Source organism: Corticium candelabrum, chromosome 9 (genome assembly GCF_963422355.1).
Source record: "Corticium candelabrum chromosome 9, ooCorCand1.1, whole genome shotgun sequence".
In the NCBI taxonomy this organism is placed as follows: Eukaryota; Metazoa; Porifera; class Homoscleromorpha; order Homosclerophorida; family Plakinidae; genus Corticium; species Corticium candelabrum.
This window is the reverse complement of record NC_085093.1, coordinates 8,399,936-8,419,360: the sequence shown is the minus strand read 5'-3', so window position 1 is coordinate 8,419,360 and position 19,425 is coordinate 8,399,936. Positions and strand designations below refer to the sequence as shown.

General features: G+C 40.2%; 3 protein-coding genes across 7 annotated transcripts in view; 1 reads left to right on the top strand and 2 right to left on the bottom strand.

The window, feature by feature from the left end:
• The window catches only part of LOC134184791 (glutamic acid-rich protein-like), a 1,088-nt gene extending 1,069 nt beyond the window's left edge, over nt 1–19 (bottom strand). Inside the window, exon 1 of the mRNA XM_062652536.1 lies at nt 14–19. Within this exon, the coding sequence (XP_062508520.1) occupies nt 14–19 (6 nt within the window). The remainder of the gene's footprint in view (nt 1–13) is intronic.
• A 2,200-nt stretch (nt 20–2,219) lies between these two features.
• Nucleotides 2,220–3,078, top strand: LOC134184093 (oxidized purine nucleoside triphosphate hydrolase-like). The gene is made up of 3 exons (XM_062651707.1): nt 2,220–2,452; nt 2,522–2,667; nt 2,739–3,078. Exons 1-3 carry the CDS (start codon nt 2,301–2,303, stop codon nt 2,915–2,917), a joined length of 477 nt encoding a protein of 158 aa, XP_062507691.1. The 5' UTR covers nt 2,220–2,300; the 3' UTR covers nt 2,918–3,078.
• Nucleotides 2,979–19,394, bottom strand: LOC134184092 (meiosis inhibitor protein 1-like). 5 transcript variants are annotated; one of them, XM_062651701.1, is made up of 38 exons: nt 19,343–19,394; nt 19,053–19,285; nt 17,449–17,493; nt 17,317–17,393; nt 11,235–11,331; nt 10,971–11,174; nt 8,576–8,641; nt 8,463–8,497; nt 8,282–8,393; nt 8,175–8,220; nt 8,039–8,109; nt 7,904–7,976; nt 7,812–7,841; nt 7,214–7,348; nt 6,993–7,148; nt 6,759–6,939; nt 6,588–6,702; nt 6,459–6,519; nt 6,260–6,402; nt 6,068–6,185; nt 5,893–6,004; nt 5,775–5,832; nt 5,584–5,717; nt 5,434–5,523; nt 5,305–5,376; nt 5,127–5,247; nt 4,964–5,068; nt 4,885–4,903; nt 4,726–4,823; nt 4,600–4,664; nt 4,461–4,541; nt 4,328–4,403; nt 4,109–4,269; nt 3,948–4,029; nt 3,792–3,892; nt 3,582–3,731; nt 3,259–3,398; nt 2,979–3,188 (listed from the first exon to the last, which is right to left on the bottom strand). In XM_062651701.1, the coding sequence occupies exons 2-38, from the start codon at nt 19,066–19,068 to the stop codon at nt 3,071–3,073; spliced, it is 3,564 nt and encodes a 1,187-aa protein (XP_062507685.1). In that variant the 5' UTR covers nt 19,069–19,285; nt 19,343–19,394; the 3' UTR covers nt 2,979–3,070. The 5 variants fall into 5 exon arrangements, with proteins under 5 accessions (XP_062507685.1, XP_062507686.1, XP_062507687.1 ...); XM_062651702.1 differs by having other exon boundaries at nt 3,819–3,892; XM_062651703.1 differs by lacking the exons at nt 17,317–17,393; nt 17,449–17,493; nt 19,053–19,285; nt 19,343–19,394 and adding exons at nt 15,006–15,128; nt 15,188–15,472.
• Nucleotides 19,395–19,425: the final 31 nt, after the last annotated feature.

Below are 19,425 nucleotides of genomic sequence, written 5' to 3'. Positions count from 1 at the left end.
CACGTGACTATGCGATCATTGTTACGCCACTATCTCAGTAAACGAGTGAGACGACTGAAGCGTGAACGAAGAATGAAGACAACTAGAGTGTTTTGCGTTCAATTATCTGAACTCAGCGTTCAGTTACCCGATTCAGGCAATCAATTATCCGAATTGGGCGTTCAGTTATCCGATTTGGGCATTCAATTACACGATGCTCTGTCCTAACTAGAAGTACCAAATATATAAATAATTATTTTAGTCGTATATTTCTTTCATGACGTCTTTCTAGGATGCTCACTGACGTTTCAGCTGAACAATAAATGATTGATTCAAGAAAGGTGGGAAGACGAAGTAGGGAAATTCGAGCTCTTGATTAGCTAAAAACCAGCTGCGACGCATGGACTGTTGCATGAATGGTATCACGCAAGACGCGCGATTTACAAAGTATGCGGATTACACCACGATTGACGGAGCAAGGCGTTGTTGTAGGCTTCCTAGATATGTAGATTTAGTTCGCTCACAACAGCTTAGTTAGACCTCCGTGGAAATGTGGGACACCAATATTAGTGCAAAAGGAATTATCCTACAATACACGCTAAAAATTCACGCTAAAGTCAAGATTAATTACAAATTATTGCGTCTATACAGCTGATGAATGATGATATTTGAGCAGCTGCCCAACCGCAGACTATGTAAGTTATTTAGTTGCACAACAGCCGTAAGCAACGGATAATTAACGCTTGAATCGGATAATTGAACGCAAAATACTTTAGAAGAGCAACTGAAAGTCTGTTTCCTGAGTTCCCGCGTTTGCTTGACAGAAGCTATTGCTACGTAACGCAACCATTGTTACGCGAATAGGTAAAGACAGAACCCCATTGCTCGCCAAACACAATGCTAACCGAGCATTTACTAGTATATTTATATATTTATATGCGTACGTCAGCACTTGTCATATGGATTTACGGCAAAACAGAAAGACAAATCAACAAAGCGACGATGCCAGATGAATGCAATTTTGACTCCGTAACATATGCGCTAAAAATTGAAGCATGGAACCTCTTTTGAGGGGTCGACTCAATTGTAATTTCTTGGCGAAAAGAGTCAAACGACTCTCGATTTTGCTCCCTTACGCGACTAAAGAGAAAAGGAGACTGATTTGTGACAAACGGAATGAAAAAGAAAAGCTAAAAGAAGAGAGAAGTCTGTTTTTTGAGTTTCCGCGCGTTACTTTGATAGAAATTATTGCTACGCAACCATTGTCACGTGACTATGCGATCATTGTTACGCGACTATCTCAGTAAACGAGTGAGACGATTGAAGCGTGAACGAAGAATTGAAGACAACTATAGTATTTTGCGTTCAAATATCCGAACTCGGCGTTCAGTTAACCGATTCAGGCAAGCAATTATCCGAATTAGGCGTTCAGTTATCAGATTCGGGCACTCGATTATCTGACATTCAAATATCCGATGTTCTGTTTTAATTAGAAGTACCAAATATAGAAATAATTATTTTAGTCGCACATTTCTTTCATGACGTCTTTCTATGATGCTCACTCACGTTTCAGCTGAACAATAAATGATTAATTCAAGAAAGGTGGGAAGGCGAAGTAGTGAAATTCGAGCTCTTGATTAGCTAAAAACCCGCTACGACGCATGATGAACTGTTGCATGGTATTATTCACGCAGGACGCGCAGTTTACAGAGTATGCGAATTACACCACGATTGACGGAGCAAGGCGTTGTTGTAGGCTTCCTAGATAAGTAGATTTAGTTCGCTCACAACAGCTTAGTTAGACCTCCGCGAAAACGTGGGACACCAAGATTAGTGCAAAGGAAATTATCGTACAACACACGCTAAAAATTCAGGCTAAAGTCAAGATTAAAACGCAGCAGTCGTATGTGACACTCACAGTACTGGATTGTGATGTAAGAGATGAGCATGATTAAGTACATACCCATCCCTACACACCCATCATTTTCTCAAAATGTTTTTTATTTTTTTCTATAACTCGTCTTGTCTCACACAGACAATAGAGAAAAAAGGTCCTGGAACCACCGAAAGACGGAACATTTTAGACAACAGACAGCGTAGTATGTAAACATCATTTCACAAAGCAGCTCTTACCAGCCATCGTTTAGAGTACATCCAGACATTATTATTATTACAGAGCAGCACAGAAAAAGGTCTAGAGAACATAGGCGTGCCTTTAACGCACGCTAGTTTCTACTCCTCTGATCTAACCGATTGCGTAAGGAACCGGGCACGACGGCGCGAGAGGGTCTGGTACGAGGCTAATTGCGATCGGATGAAGCATGTCGCAGGCAAAGCTGTTGACGCTCGTTCTAATTTACAACAAGCCTCACATCCTTCTTGGGATGAAAAAGAGGGGTTTTGGTGTAGGGCGATGGAACGGATTTGGAGGAAAGGTCCGATCTGACGAAACAGTAGAAGACGCTGCCAAGAGGTTCTGGTAGAAAGTTGAATTGACAACGTCCTAGGTGCTAACCGTTGCTATATCAAAATACTTCACTAGAGAACTGCTAGAAGAAGCAAACGTGACTGTTTCGTCGCTGGATCGAGTTGGAGTTTTGACGTTCGAATTTGATGGTGAGCCTGAATTGTTGGAGGTTCACGTTTTCAAATCTCAGCAGTACGAAGGACTTCCACAAGAATCAGAAGGTACGTCAGATACACTGTATTCACCGATGCATAATCCAAGGCAATTATCTAACTCCACAATTAACATGTAGAAATGAGACCTCAATGGTTTCATGAAGACTGTATTCCATTTGATGAGATGTGGCCTGACGACGTTCTTTGGTACCCCCTCTTTCTAGAAGGTAAAAAGTTCAGAGGACATTTTAAATTTAAAGGTCATGACACGATGCTGAACTATACTATATCAGAAGAAGCTTCAGCTCTAGATTGAACTTCAAATAGGTTTAATAGATGCACAGACAAACCAAGTTCTTGCAGACAGTTTCTGTAAATGTGCTATTGTTAGTTTCTTTGTTGATTAATTAACAAACAGTACAGTTATAGGTTAAACTGAAAGTGCATGGCATGTCATCTAGTTGCTTAACTACTTTAGTAGACCTTCAATAACTGTTTGAAGAATACTGGTGTCATGTTGGAGACATATTGCTGATGAACTTGCATCAGAGCAGACTTGATCATCCACCAATACACCATCAATGAATCTGGTGATATGTTAAGAAAAGTACCTTACATATGTACAAGAATTGAAAAACCATTTGTTTATCAGGATACATAAATTCTGACTGGGGGCAGCATTGTTTTTGGGCAGTGGACACATTTAGTGATTTCCGTATGTGCTGCAACAGGTTTACAACAATAGCACATTTCTCCCTTGCCATGTGATCAGTACTGGTAATGCCTTTCTCAATAATCTAGTGCATAAACTGTGATGAATCAGATTGAATTAAATTGTAACACACACACACACACACACACACACACACACACACACACACACACACACACACACACACACACACACACCATCACCACCGCCGCCGCCGCCAGCAGCATGGCACGGCAACAACACCACACCACCCAAGAATTTGGTACACCTGTTGTAGTAGTTGAATAAATGCCCATAGTAGCTGCGACTTAGTACATTCCAGTGATGGGAAGTGGATAAAGCAATCAGTTAGAGTAGATACAACTTCATAATATGGCCAATGGTGATGCCTAGGATGTGCATCAGAATACTTAATCAGCTATACGTCAGAAACAATCCCATTAGCCATAAACAGTAGAGAACAAGTGTTCTTGAATACCAAACACACAAAGACGACTGTGCTGACCGAATACACTGAGGAATGTAGCAAGCAAGATTTAACACACAATATATTCCATGGTTGCTTTATTAACTTCAAAGCTAAAAGAGACAGAAATTTTAATAATTGAGGAAAAAACAAACAAGTCAGGTTTACTGATCATTGGCGAATATCTGTGCGTATACGTTAACAGCTCCCCAAAGCACCTAACCGCAGAATTGGCTGCTAACGTATCTCCCTAAATGTCACAATAAAAATGTTTTTGTAGCACAGTTGATGAGAGACAGCCAGAGTGCAGAATAATAACAGAAGAATACTTGAAGTACGTGGTTCTGGAGAAGAATAACGAGACGTCGCAAAACGTTTTCTCTGACGTTCAGCATTGACGTTTCTGCATCTCTTAGTGCGTCTTTATTGTATGCCAATTGAACAAACAACTCATACTTCAACATCGCTGACCACAGAAACAGTGCACCTGCTATAAGAAATTTAATTAATTAAACTAATGCCATTGGAAATGACAAAACTTGCGGTACAGGCAGTGATCGATCCTGTTTGTGGATCAGCCAAAAACAGTAAGTAATCAGCAACCAGATGGAGCCGATTTTGACACTATTAAAAACAACTAAGCACTGTTCAAATAGCAAGCCATTTACCGTGAGATATTACGGGAATATTAAAATCGTGAGCAGACTCCACCAGCCGTCCAGTCAGGTACAAAGCAGCAGCTACGCATTTTGCTCGAACAACCTGTAGATTGCAATACATCATAGTAGATGAACTAGCATTCATCATCTTCAGGAGGTACCGTAGTATTCAACAAATACTGAAGGGACTGCACAAAGTCAGCATTTGATAACAAGACCGATAAGACTGCACAGAAGTCGTTAATTGGACTGTAATACAATCAGAAAAAGTGACCGTGCATGTCTACCTTGGTGGTTGCATTTCGTTGATTTTGAAGTAGCAACGTGCAAGTAGTTGAGGGCGGCAAGCAATACGTCATGTGCTGGAGTATCCCGTGACAAGCTTCTAGTTGTAAAACGGACAGTTTTAGATGTCAGGTAAACTCAGGAGCCTACAGTAAACGAACCTTTCAAGAACTGACATCACTAGAGAATGAAAGAAATTGCTATTACAATCTATACCCTTCATGTAATTGTACCCAGAACCTTGGCAGATGTACTTCAATTCGGTTGCTTCTCCAGCAAAGGAAACCTGTGCCTCCGACATCGCCTGTCTCGTCAACAAAATCAACACAGCTTCAACAGTGGCATCTATAGTAACGCCAGGTCTTTGAAAAGCGGAATTGATGTCAAAATCATTGAACATTACCGGGAAGAGGAGACAATCTATGATTCGATAGAAGCTTGCCGACAAGTAGATGTATGCACCGAAAACTAGTCCTTTCCAATATGTCTTTAGCAGAATTAAAAGCAGGAATATCAGACATAACCTGTAGAAGCATTTACTCTAAATCTTAGGATGTCAGACACAGCAATTGCCTTCGTACGATTCCATGAAGACTTTTCACCAACTGAAATGTATACGTAACGTCTACACAGTCCTCTGTCAGTGCATTTTCCTACAACAAAACAATCTCCCTCAAACACAGAAATCACGATAAAACTATATGGCACACCGTCAAGCAAGCGACACAAGTTTCTTTATCGATCCCTATATCGTCTAAGCAAGTGTTGACGTCTTCATACATGGATAAGAAACGCAGCAACTGCAAAAAATAGCGTTATAGAAATAACAGCAGTCTCAGTCTTCTCTCTCATTATCCAACCATCTTCATTCCGTATTTACTCGATCGAAGAGACGACATCATTATCCACTGCAGCACAGTAGGATGTAAAAAAGTCAAATGCACCGTGTCTGTGTTGGAGTCTTTGGATCGTTGGAGACTTCGACAAAGCAGCTCTGGTGAACAAATCTGGTCAAATCTATAGTCTTGCACTTCGTTTCATAATAATTTACCTTCAACATTCCGGTAGTTCGTTTGAATCTTGCTTCCGCACAGCTGTGTCATGCTGTCCTATAAAAGCGCGTGACTGTGGCAACTATACTGCATTTAAGCAGATAGGAGGTACGGTACCGCAAAAAGATACGTGACAAACTTGCTAACGAGATTGGGTAATAAGCATATGTCTCCTACAACTTCTACAAAGCTGGACAAAGCAGAAAGAAGCAGAACGGCCGAAACAAGCCTACAAGAACGAAACAAAAATCAAACATACAGTAATAGATAAAATTAATAGTTGCATGCTTACCTATGATTGCACATCGCTGATACAGTCAGTAGTGCTAAGAGAGCAGTTTGATGACAAGAAGTAGTTGAGCAAGGCGAATAGTTTTGGTAGAGCAAGGAAAGACACTCTGAAATGGTGCCTGGGGACAAGAAGTGTATGAGCAGAAAAAGGACGATATACGCCATTACGTCTCAACGAGAGGAGAACACTAACCAGTAATCCTTGGCAGACTATCCGTCAGAACCAATCGGACATGCTCGGTCTCGTCTGAACAACCAAGGCGCATCTGGCGGAGCAATCGGTAGCACATCTCAGACAAAAGATCGTCAACAGCAATGCACAGGGTAGATGACTTTCTACAAGCAGAAAGTATATCCACAAAAGCTTCCAGCGTTTGCAGCAACTGCCATACCTGACAGCCGTACTGAGTTTCACTTTAGCGTTAACGGCAAACCTTAGTATCCCAACGTCAGCTATCAAGAAGCGAAACAATAAAATGTTACAACAAAGACGAGCCATTAGCAGAGATACACATTGCAACCCCATTTGATAGCCAATGCTTCTCCTATCTCCTCATCCAAAGTAACTAGTTTCATCAAAAGGCGGTAGAAAATCTCATGAAAGTCCTCGTGGCCTTCTATGTCTCTCATCAACATCTACAAGAAACTTCTTCCCATTCCTCATATTTGTTACATATCAGAAACGGACACACCATAGCATAAGGAATACACGAAGAGTCACATAACTCCACAAGCTGCTGGCGAAAATGTTGCTGTACAAGATTTGCCCTTTCGTTCTCAACTAAACTATTGTCAGGAATGCTGTTAACAGAGCATGGGTTGAATGTGTCAGTTGTTTGTGATATTACAGTACTGATATCTAATGTTCCAAGCCTGCAAGAACAGCTCATAGTTGAAACTATAAGCACTAGAGAGTTTGTTCTTACTGGCAGGCTTTGTCCATAGACTCAAGAATAGCTCCTAATAACTCTTCACTGCTTGGCACTACAGCTGCGATGTCATCACCTGTACATTCTCTGCATACTGCAAGGGCTTTTGAAATGTTTCCATACATGTCCACCACGTGAGGTATATGCTGCTGCCTATTGCAATAGAGAAGAGTCGAGATAATACAGCAACGTTCATTGATAGACTGGTATACATGTACCGTAAAAATGATGCCAGTGTTGTCCATGCTAATGTTTGCACAGTCTCATCCTTTGACGACAGAAATGAAGTAATGGCGTCCATGCACTTGAAGCTCAAAGTCATTGAATTGAATAACTGCAAGCTAGCAGGCTGCCTATAACTCATGAAATTAAACGGTTGCACCCTAACCCTAACCCTAACCGTACCCTAAGTAACACCAAAAGCTTTCCCAGTTTCTTCTGGTAAAGCAACCCTTCCACACGATTAAAACTAGCTGCATTGACTAATGCTGTCATGTCACATTCTGTTGAGTTACCTAAATACAACTTACGTCAAAGCGTTCTAGAAAGTAGGTTTAAGCCATTATTACCAGTACCAGAGGTACCCTAACGTTTGCTCCAATCGTTTCAGTGTTAATAGAAAGACCTAAACTAGAAAAGTTTGAAGAACAATTTGGCCCAATTGATGGAGTAGTGATCAACTTTGTGCTAGTCAATTTCATGGTGGTGCTAACGCAAAAAATGCCTAAGAAGACTCTGAGTCTCAACACACCACAATAATATCAACCCTAACACAAGTACCACCAAACAACTGAAACACAAATAACAGGTACGTACCTTGAAAGGAGTCTTTCTAGCAGTTGTAGTCTAAACAAGTTATAGTAGTAACCGCAAATGCAAGATGCAACCTAAGAAACACACATACTCACCCACAGCAAGAAAGTCTTGTTGAATTGTTGCTCTTAGATGTCACAGTGAGCACAGTAATGATCGCTTCAATTCCTAAAACAAGACATGAAGCATCCTTAATCAATGTATGCAGACACAAGACACCGATGGTGTACCATAGATTGAGTGACAACCGGAGTAGTAAAGCTGGTGGTCTGCAATGAGATAAAGACATTGCAAAGCACACCTGACGAGACAAACATAGTCACAAATTGTACTATACGTACAGCAAACAGAATAGTATGTTCCAACCGTAGCACACTTTCATTGGTTGTCTTTAGCAGTTCACTGAGAAACTCTATAACGCATGCAAATTATTAATCAGTTAACATGACTGTTAACACTAAAATAAGTATCACCTGAAATATCAGACTGCAACAGCTTTTCAGCAAACTGGCTGTCAGCAGACAGTAATTTTATGCAGCACTGAATAGCTCCAATACGCAAAATATCGTAATCACATGCAAGCATCTTTCAAAGAGCACCAACAACTGATTACTCTTCCCTATGTACTCGATCAATTAAATCAATCCAACGTACCCGACGGAATCCTCGAAGAAGAGTTTCATTACAAGCTATTACATGAAAAGACAAGCGGTCACAATTAAAATCCAATACAAACAACATTCCTAAATAATTATGACATTCAATACCTGATAGACACAACTTCAACAAAATATCGATAAACTCCTTTGTCTCCAATAAAACTTGAATGAGCCCTGCAAGCACATTTCTTTTGATATTAGACATACTACATACAAAGTGCTATCATATCAACCAGAAAAGTTTTGACATGACCGTAAAGGCATTTGCACACAATTTTGTAGTAGTTTGTGAACAAAGGCACCAATTGAAATTTACCCAATAGCCTGGGACCTACTTAGGGAGCTTGTAAACATATTTCAGAGCAGTTTGACTTGTATCAATGTTGGTATTGCAATGTATTACAATGCTTTAATTATTATTAGAGTTGTAGCAAATAACTGACATTTCAGTTTGGTTGGACTACAGAATCTAGCTGTTGATATAGTTGTTCTATGTACGTAGTATAATATATTGAAATACATTACAAGTTTCATTATTATTATTGTGTGTCGCTATGCCCCTCCATAATGGCAAGTGGGGTCTTTACCCCCATCTGGGCGCCCACCAACCCGGCAGGTGAGCCCAGCGGGGTACATGTTTCCGTGCAGTCCATACGGCGATCAATGACTAGCCAATTCCATATAGATTGCAGGCATTATGGTGACCGCAAACTCGTGGACAGCACGCCTAGTGGATATCAACGACCACCAGGAAAGCACTGAACGTCATCGTCAACGGACCGTTTGCCAGACCACAGAAACTCCCCAACGACTGAAATGAGTCATAGTCTCATGAATAAAGCTAGGGAAACATGAGAGAGAAAGACAGACAAGTTTCATAATTTACTATCGTCACTGGGGTTTGAACCCCCAAACCATGGAGTGGTAGCCATTGTCGCTAACCACTAAGCCACGGCGGTGACTTTATTATTATTATGTGTAGTGCTCAACCAGATCAGTCTGGTTCATAAGGTCGATCTTGTAAGCACCGGAGGCAAACCCTGCCTCAGAGGTGCTTAGACCATCATGGCTGTCTAGACAGAAGACATGACTTTACGTAGGATTACCATTATTATATGTGTCGTGCTCAACCAGATCAGTCTGGTTTGTAAAGTCTATTACAAGTACCAGAAGCAAACCCTGCTTCAGAAGTACTTAGACCATCACGGCTGTCTAGAAAGAAGACATGACTTTACGAAGGATCCGAGTAGATCCCAGAAGCACTGTTTTCTGTAAGTGCTGCAGGTTATGATGACCTGGAATAATGTCCAGCCGCCGTGCAATACCTGCGTGCACTGTGCCCAAAGCTCCCAAGACCACCAGAACCACCAGTGTTCGACAATGCCACATGTGGCTTATCTCCACTCGCAAGTCGCTGTACTTCGCCAACTTCTCAGCATGTTTCTTGCCAATGTTGCCATCAGCAGGACAGCTGATATCAATAAGAAGACAAGTGTTTGTCTTGTTATTTCTGAGACAGATGTCTGGACGGTTGGCTTTGAATTTCCTGGCAGTGGAGATGGTGGTATCTCACATCACAGTAATATCATCCGTCTCCACAAGCCTATCAGGATGATGCCGGTACCATCTGCTCTCCACTGGAACCCCAAAATGGCGACAAACATCCCAGTGAATGATGGAGGCCACCTGATTGTGTCGATCAGTGTAGTCCATCGGTGCCAAAGCACTACAGCCTGCCACAATGTGGTCGACTGTTTCCAGGACTACACTGCACGTGCGGGAAGTTATTATGTGTCGTTATGCCCCTCCGTAATGGGCAAGTGGGGTCTTTACCCCATCTAGGCGCCCACCAACCCGGCAGGTGAGCCCAGCAGGGTACATGTTTTTGTGTAGTCCACACGGCCATCAATGACTAGTCAATTTGATATAAATTGCAGACATTACGGTGACCACAAAAATCGGACAACATGCCTAGTGGATATAAATGACCACCAGGAAAGCACTGAACGTCATCATCAACGGACCATTCGCCAGACCACAGAAACTCCCCAACGACTGAAACGAGTCATAGTCTCATGGATAAAGCTAGAGAAACATGAGAAAGAAAGACAGACAAGTTTCATAATTTACTGTCGTCACTTGAGTTTGATCCACCAAACCATGGAGTGGTAGCCATTGTCACTAACCACTAAGCCACGGCTTATTATTATTATTATTATTATTATTATTATTATTATTATGTGAAATATTATTTACATTTCATATCATTTATACAAAACAAAGGCATTTGACAATGTAATAAACATTTCAAGTGTACCTCAACACTATGCAGCCAAGGTGTTCCATTTAACAACCCTTGTCAAGTTCTAACTATTCATGGTAAACTATGATAATGATGCCATATCTGTCACTGTTTACATTGGGGATCAGCATCAGTTTGGAGTTATTAACTTAATTACTAAATTTAGTTAATAGTATATTGCACAAGCTAACACAAACGTACCAAGCAAATTGACTTGAAGCTCAAAAACACGTGTTGAACAGATGGATAGACACACGTGGTGGCACAGTGAGGCAGATGCTCGGAGAGAAATGTGGCTAACAGTTTGCTGGTGTTTGTAAACAGTTACAAGTACAAATATGATATCAGCCTGGCAAAGTTCATCAGCAGAATTGAGTCCAAAGATAATGAAATCCAAGAATGAAGCTGAAAATGTACATGTATAAGACTTTAGACTGATACGTCAAGAAACCAATTTTTAGATACCTGAAATATGACTCAACAAACATGTGTTGGAACATACCATTTGACCAATAAGATTTATGTGTCCCCTGCAAAGTGTTAGGTTCTGCTTCTGAACAACCTAAATCAAGTATGTATCAATGTTATACAGTACATCATATCTATATGCATGCAGTAGGCAATCTACAATGAGCGAGAATAAAATACAGTAGAACATGAGTAACCATATTTATCAATCGTCCTACATCCGACTTTGTTACATGTACCTAAGACAAAAAACTTCGGCAAACACAAAACAAGTCATGAAATCAAGAAGTATCCAATATGACAAGATAATATATACAGATAGATACCGTGCTACCTCACTTTCAATGGCATGCTGGTACAACACGGCAGAATGCCGTTATACCCCGGAGATTAACAGCATCCTCTTAAGGAGAGATTGTCCCACACATATGTAGGTTAACAGCAGATGCACACCAAAAACAACAGATTGCCATTGCTGTACTGCATAACTACCAGTATCAGTACAATAAACTGTGAAAAACAGTTTCAGCTACCAAGACACCCACAACCTAACTATGCAATGCCTATTCTATGCATATGATATTAGTATAAGTTGCTACTGTAGCTCAGACTGGAGTTTCTTCATACTCATCTTCATTGTCTTCCATGTGTCGCTCTTTCTGAGAGGTCTATGTTTGTCTTGCTTCGCTGAGTGATTCAAAAGAGTCTCGTCTACGGTGTTCTCCCCCTCATTGACATGAGCATCCAAGGCAGCCATGCTCACGCCATGCTCACGCCATGCTGATGTTAAATAACTTGTCTTATACAGCACTCCCCGCCTTATAACAGCATGCCTTTCTTGTAACAGAGTCATCAGATACCCTTTCTGCTAAACCCCACTTGTAATAATATGCCATCAAAAGTGAGATAATATGGTAAGTTAATCTGTCTAAAATTACAATTCACTGGCAGTAATGTAATGTCAGTGTGCTTTGGTAAAGATGTTCTGAACACAAATCTCATCATTTTTCTAGCCAAATGTTCATTTAATTAATGTAATAATATTGACCAATTGAAAATGCCTTTGATAAACAAAAAACAAAACCACAAAAACAACATATAAACAAACAAACTGACCAGACAGTAATTCTCTTTAAGTTAAAGAGAGAGAAGCAAGGTCAGTGATGCAAAAAAGCACCCAAAGGACACACTACTCTACATCATCTGCTCCTAGTCATGTTTAAACTCCGCATAGGCACTAGAACTGGTCCAACTGGTCCAACCATGGCTGTACCAGTTCTCTGAATATGTACTACAGCCAGAAAATGTACAGACATGGGCATAAGTATGGAGCCACTCTGCGCATGACTTAGATTTAAAAATTATTGGACTTTCTCAGACACTGCAAGTACATGCATCTACAGCAATAGCTGCACTTTTTAGTAAATTAAAACAAGTCATAATGGTGAGGTAATGGCTCTGATTGTGCCATCCACATGTCTGAGATTGGAGGTGATCATGTGTGACCTACATGACTGCTTCTTGCTGTCAGGTCAAGCAATTTGAAAGTTACCAATAAAAATCGTTTGTCAAAAAACTTCTAACCAATAAAATGACTTTGTTTATGTCAGAGGAGACTACACGTTTCAGTTTACTTGCATATTGTGAGTCTGCTCTTGTGACGTCACAACATGAACGGTTTAGACATGGTAATGTATGGTGGCGGTGGTTAGTCTGGTCATTCTCTAATCGTTTGTTGCTACGGGTTGTCAAAGCGTCCAATCAGAACAATATAAATACCCAAATAGCATGATTTGAGGTAGAATCAGAGTGTCAGCAGGTATATTCATAAACCTGCAATTGTTGATTTCCATGCCTCAGCTGATATATGGGGGGTGGCTCCAAATTATGCCCAAGTCTGTACCAGTTTTCTAAAAGTGTACCCCAGCAATTCCTTGCTAGACACTTCCCGTGTAATGCTATAGTTGATTAAATAGATAAATAGGTAACGTATTGTTTCCTACAAAAACAAATGATCACTTATTCTAGCTATACAGAATGTTGCATCATAAACAAGCCTGAAGCTCTTGATGCTGAGTTGAAACTTGGCCACGTTTCAACTAACGCTGGAAGTGGGAATAATTCTTGGCAGTCGGTTGTTTGCATGCAGTTTTAGATCATGAGAGCAACCGCATCCTTTGAAGTGCATTAGGCCTTACCTCTCTCGATAGTCCTCAGGCAGTCCTACAGTGGGCATTACAAGGAAGCAGAGAACAGCAATAACCCAATGTTGCAAAAATGGCCATAAGATCGAACTCAACTTGGCTATACTGCAAACTGACTAAAGGCTGACACTACAAGAAAGTAATCCCAGCCTCACAAACAGAAAACAAACAGCTTAAGATGTGCCAGAAACTCTGTAAGAGTTTTATGCCAGACTAGCATCCTAGCTCTCAAAAGTACACTCAAACTTCCCTTACCCAAGCACGTCCATCTACTGGACACTTAATCGTGTCACGTGTTTCTAGAGTGGACCACGTGGCCTATAGATTTAGGTATAGTGACGGTTTCCAGAGATATAAAGTGAACATGTACCGGTAATGTATGTATGACATTCTGCAGTGCATGTTTTAAATACGGATCAAGATACAGTATAGAGGTAAGGGTACAATAAATACAACACACGCTTTGAGAACTGTGGAGTGTTCCGAGAACCAGACAATTCTGAGTTAAAGACAGTGCCCGGTCCTAAGCTGCCCAGATAAGGAGTTTGAGTGTAGATTCATTTTGAAAATGTAATTGTAATACTAATTGTAACAACCGTCTTGTAACAATATCTGACTAGACAAACATCCATATTACTGCATTTATATGCAAAAACTGACAAATGACTTTGCAGTAAATTTATGACATGCTTAAAGCTGGCTTGCCCAAATATGTCCAGTCCTGAATTTAGGTACTAAATTGTCACGTATAGAGTGTCACTATATAAGCAAAACAGAAAATCCCGGAGACAAGACAGCACTGACAGTTTCCAATGTCAATACCCACAAATATTCTGCATGCACATGCAAAAGATGCAAGAACAACACAAGACATTAAATCCACTAACAAAGTTCTCAAATTCATGCAAATAAACATATCAGAATGCAAGAAGTACAAATAACTGTTTGATGCTACCAATAAAGCTTTGAATCTGATCACAATTGCAAAACTGCCTTGAGCAAAACAAGCACTTACCAGCTCAAAATTAATTAACTCAAGCATGAGAAAATCACTGAGTTTCAGTGCTTTGAGAGTGTTTTGGACTTAAATAATGTTTAAATAATGCATCTTAACTCAGCAAGATCATTGAGTTGAGCTTCAAAATCCCAATTTCCTCAATCATTCAATATCCCAATGAATCCAGTCCAGAGCCATCAGAATACCAGTTTATGCAATGCTGTTTGACCGATACTGTTGCAGACGTTACTTAAGACATCCATGCAATATAAGTCATGTTTCCATTCACCAAGTTGTTGAACCAAGATAAAAGCATACCAGATCATGCAACAAGCTACACTTTCTGTCAAGGTACATTTGAAACAACTCAATCTAAACATGTCACCATTTGCATTTGTGATCACCTCAATGAAATTATCACATAGACTACAGGTTCAGCTTGTAAGACTGAACTCAGCTACAGTGCTCAATGAGAAATTTCATCACTCTCACTATTAATATTGAGTATTAATATTGAGTACAATAAGTTATTAACTTAACAACAAGTACTGATATCTAGCCATTTACGTTAAGCTTGTTCATATTGTACTTCTTGCTTGTTCCCAAAATTACCAGAAACCTAAATAAACTGTAAAAAAAAGTTTAAAACTGGCACTTTGATTGGCTTCATTCTGATACAAACTGGGCCTCCTAATGCATTAGCCTCAATTACATAATGCAGACAACCACTGAATGATAATGGGAGTCACCTTCTAACATGTAAAATCAAAGATGCACCATAACAGTTAAACCCTTGAACAAAAGAATTTCAATCAATGACAGTTAAAGCGCATCTATTTCAATCATGCTGTAGAACACCAAGATGCAAACAATAACAGCAGTAAAAATTCAAGCCAAGCCATACATTTCCAATCTAAATGCAATTGACTTCAATGTTGAGCTGAAGACATGCAAAGCTCAACCCTAAAGTGCAGCAATTAGTGCAACATAAACAAACAAAAGTACCTTATACCTGCTTATTTCTGTGATCACTATATTTCTGCAAATTCTGTAAAAAAATCACGAAGCACACAAATAAAATTCACATATATTTAGACCTATCCTTGGAGTCCCAAGAAGTCACTGTTGTGACACATGTACATGTATGACACTGTGTGTACCAGTAACTGTATTCCTGGTTGGAAGGCAGAAATTTGCAGTAATTGAAACGTTTGTCTAAATTCTCAAATCACAGTAATTCAAGACCGCACCAGTTTTGTAGTATAATTCATACAAGCATACAGATGACTGTCTCTCCAGTTTAAATAACTCATGTTCAAACAGTTTAGATATTGAAAAGAGAATACAAATTATTTCTTACAGAAACAAGTTTCAAAATTTTACAATGATAAAAATTCAACACTTAGGTTCTTTCAAACTATCAACAGTTTCACGAGCGTACAAAGCACATACTAGGGGGAGGGAGTTATGGCCTCTGTATGCTTATAAAATGTTGAACAATAGCAAATATTTGGTTTGTGCTAATTTCTCTGTTTTCCATGACTAGAATTGCATCATGCATTGTTCCCGTGTTAGTCACCCATATGCCCGAGATTTGCAAAAAGTATGACAGTGGTAGGTTATTCCAGTTTGGTTCTAGAACAAAATCAGTCGACCATAAAGAGCCCAGCTGTCTTTACCATGACTTTCTCAATGTTTCATCTTCGTCCACTTGAATGACCAAAAACCTCGAGCTGACGTCATTCGAGTGGGTCAACTGGAAATGGAAAAGAACTTTATCAACGCAGAAGCATTGCAGACCACACGTCAACGCTGTAGTAGATGGAGCATGGCCAAGCTATTGAATTGTGCACCAACAATATTGTGTACGCTTTGCGGATGGGAGGGAGACTTCAGAAAAGCATGCGGATTGTACGCTCATGAAATCATCAATACTTTTGAATAAACCCTTAAAGAATTTTACACAGATAGTTGAGATGACTATTTTTATAGAAACTGCATGTGTCAAATAACACGTGTAGAAGAGTCACAGCAAAACTGTACAAAGAAAAAACGTTAGCTAAGTTGGTCAAAGTTTAATTCTATTTAAAGTTATAAAGTGTGCAGTAATCAGCAAAAGATTTAACATTACATTATAGCCGTAGGTTTAATTAAGATGGTTAGCATGTAACAGTTCCAAATAGACAATATTTAAAATATGTATTGACACTCACCTCTCACAACACATGCATGCACAGCACACATGCATGCACAGCACACGCACAGAAATGGACAAAATGAACAAATGTCAAGCTCTCCACGTCATTCGTGAATGACGTCAACCTTAAGGTCAATTGCGGAGATAGATCCCCTGCCTCTAGAGACAGGGCCTCCATGCGCTACGTGGAGGCTTAGGGCCAGCGCTACAATCCACCTGGAGCTTGGCCAGAGTCATCCAGGGGCACTGACTATGGCGCAGCTTTGGGACTGGACACCAAGGCCCACACGTACCCGTCTGCTGCTGATGTCAGAGCCAAGCCAGCGATCATGTCCACCCTAGTCAATGACCCGGTACTCATTTATACTCCTGAGTCGAGAGAAGCAATTGTGTGTAAGTTTCTTGCTTAAGGAAATTATGCCATAGCTCGCCATCACTGTGACTTGAACCTGCAACCCTGCAAGGTCCCGGATGTTTTCATTCTCCAAATGCACTCTCTAACCAATTGAGCTACAGCACACGCACACACACACACACACACACACACACACACACACACACACACACACACACACGCGTACACACTCACTCACTCACTCTCTCTCTCTCTCTCTCTCTCTCTCACACACACACACACACACACACACACACACAAGTAAATGGTACGTAGCCAAATAAAACCTCTCCACAGCATTTCCTCATAATTTCCAATTCAAGATTTCCAAATGATGTACAATGTCTTCCCAAGCGTGCCAAAGCTAAGAATGCAAGTTAGTCACAATCTAGTCAATTCCTATTTCAGTCTAGTTGAACCTTCAACAGTAAAATGTTGCAAAGAATCATCCTCAAACAGCAAGCCTAGAGTACATAAAGAGTTTTAATGTGAGATGTGGCAAATCTTATGAGCAAATGCATAACAAATTAAATCTAGTTGCAAGCTACCGTAAACCAAGAAATTTTCGGCGGGTGGCATGAAAAGACAACTCTTTGATTCAGCGGCAGAAAGTTAGCTAGTCTAACCGCTTGACTAGTGAGACTACTGCTCGACCAGTTGTGATGGTCTGGCAACACTGCTGTGCACGTCCTGTCACTGTAAGCTTAAAAAGATCGAAGAACTGACGCTGAAACTAAAACTAAGACGCGTGCGTGCGTGCACCAAAGTTTCTACTCAAGACTCTGGCGTGCACTCAGCGCCTCTAGCGTGCACTTAGCACCCACGAGGACTTCATACGTTAGAATCAGCGTTAGTGCACTTAGCATAACCAATTACTGCTAAATCAATCAGAATTTACAACCGACATTCCGGTTCTAAGATGCTGATTGGCTTAGAAGGCTATTTTCAAAATCACTTTAGTACCTGTTGTTCAGGTCCAGACTAAGTGCGTGAACTCTGGTCCGGAAGTTCGAGGCTATAACTTACCATGTTCACAGACATTGCTGTCGGCTACTAGAGGTTTGACAAATTCCACAAAATTTAGGTATAGATTTAATTTAGGTACTTCATAGGCCGTACCAAAATAAATCACCACTGGAATTTCTTGGTTTACAGTACTAAAAATCATTACTTATACTCCTCTGAAGTAAATACAATTATTGGAAGCTACAAGTAGTAGGAGTGGGACTTGTGAGGAGCAGTATACTAATGAGGTTCTATTTGCAACAAATCAATGTTTGTGGCTGATTATCTATACATGCCCCAAAATGACAATATACGGTTGTCATGCTTCAGGAATGTATGGTATGTAAGCGAGTGACCAATCGCGACACAATATGTGCTGGCTGCGACAACGAAAGACAATGGCCAGGCAGCCAATCATTATGCACTGTTTGTCAAAAAATTAGCCAGAAAAATGTCAATTTGATCAGAAACAGACACGTATTTCAAATAATACTACCTAAAAATCTATGAGCTTCAGCATCCAATCTTGCTGCCGTAGTATGCACAAACAAGCTTGTGGCACATAGACAAGACTTCGCTGCTGACGTGAGTCATCAACAATACTAGTATAGATATTGTATGTAATTTAAATTGATAAAATTGATACAATATGTATTTAGATACACAATTTAGACTGGAAAGGCAACAGGCAAAGACATGCATAATCTATAATATAGCATTGGATCCTGTACTAGAATAGCAATTTCTATTCCATTTTAAATACGTGAACCTCCATTGAATGAAAGCTACGAAGCGATTCTCTAGCTTCTATCTGGAATAAGGTTGAGTTGAAAATTGCTTGAAACTTTGCCATTGTCTTAGTAGTGATGATGAAGAGAATGTTTCAGCTGTTGAATCATGTTCTCAAAGGATAAATTGTATGCATGTAACGCAGTACCAAAAACGTTATGTTAAATTTTGCGTAAACCATCAAACAGACATAAGAACTTGTCTAAAAACATGTATTTAGATATCTAACCTATTAGACCATCCATCAAACGCCGCAGAAATTGTACATCCGCGCACACGGTCTGCACTAGTTTGCTGCCCGACGTGAGACACGACGTCAACTCTGACAGCAGCCTAGTTCGTTTGGTTGTAGGTTGAGCCTTGTCACAAATATGATCCACCACGCATACAACACAGGAATTAGGAAGAGAAACAGGTTGAAATATCCAATTAGCTCCATGGCTGCAGCCGCTGTGGACAATCCTAAAACGTTCATTCATCTTTCGAGCAAACAGTCCAGTCAATCAACAACTGACTTACAATCAAACACCGCTCTCCCAACTCGACTTCGCGCTTTCAAACATTGATATTTATTCAATTAAACATGGCTGTGACGTACAAAA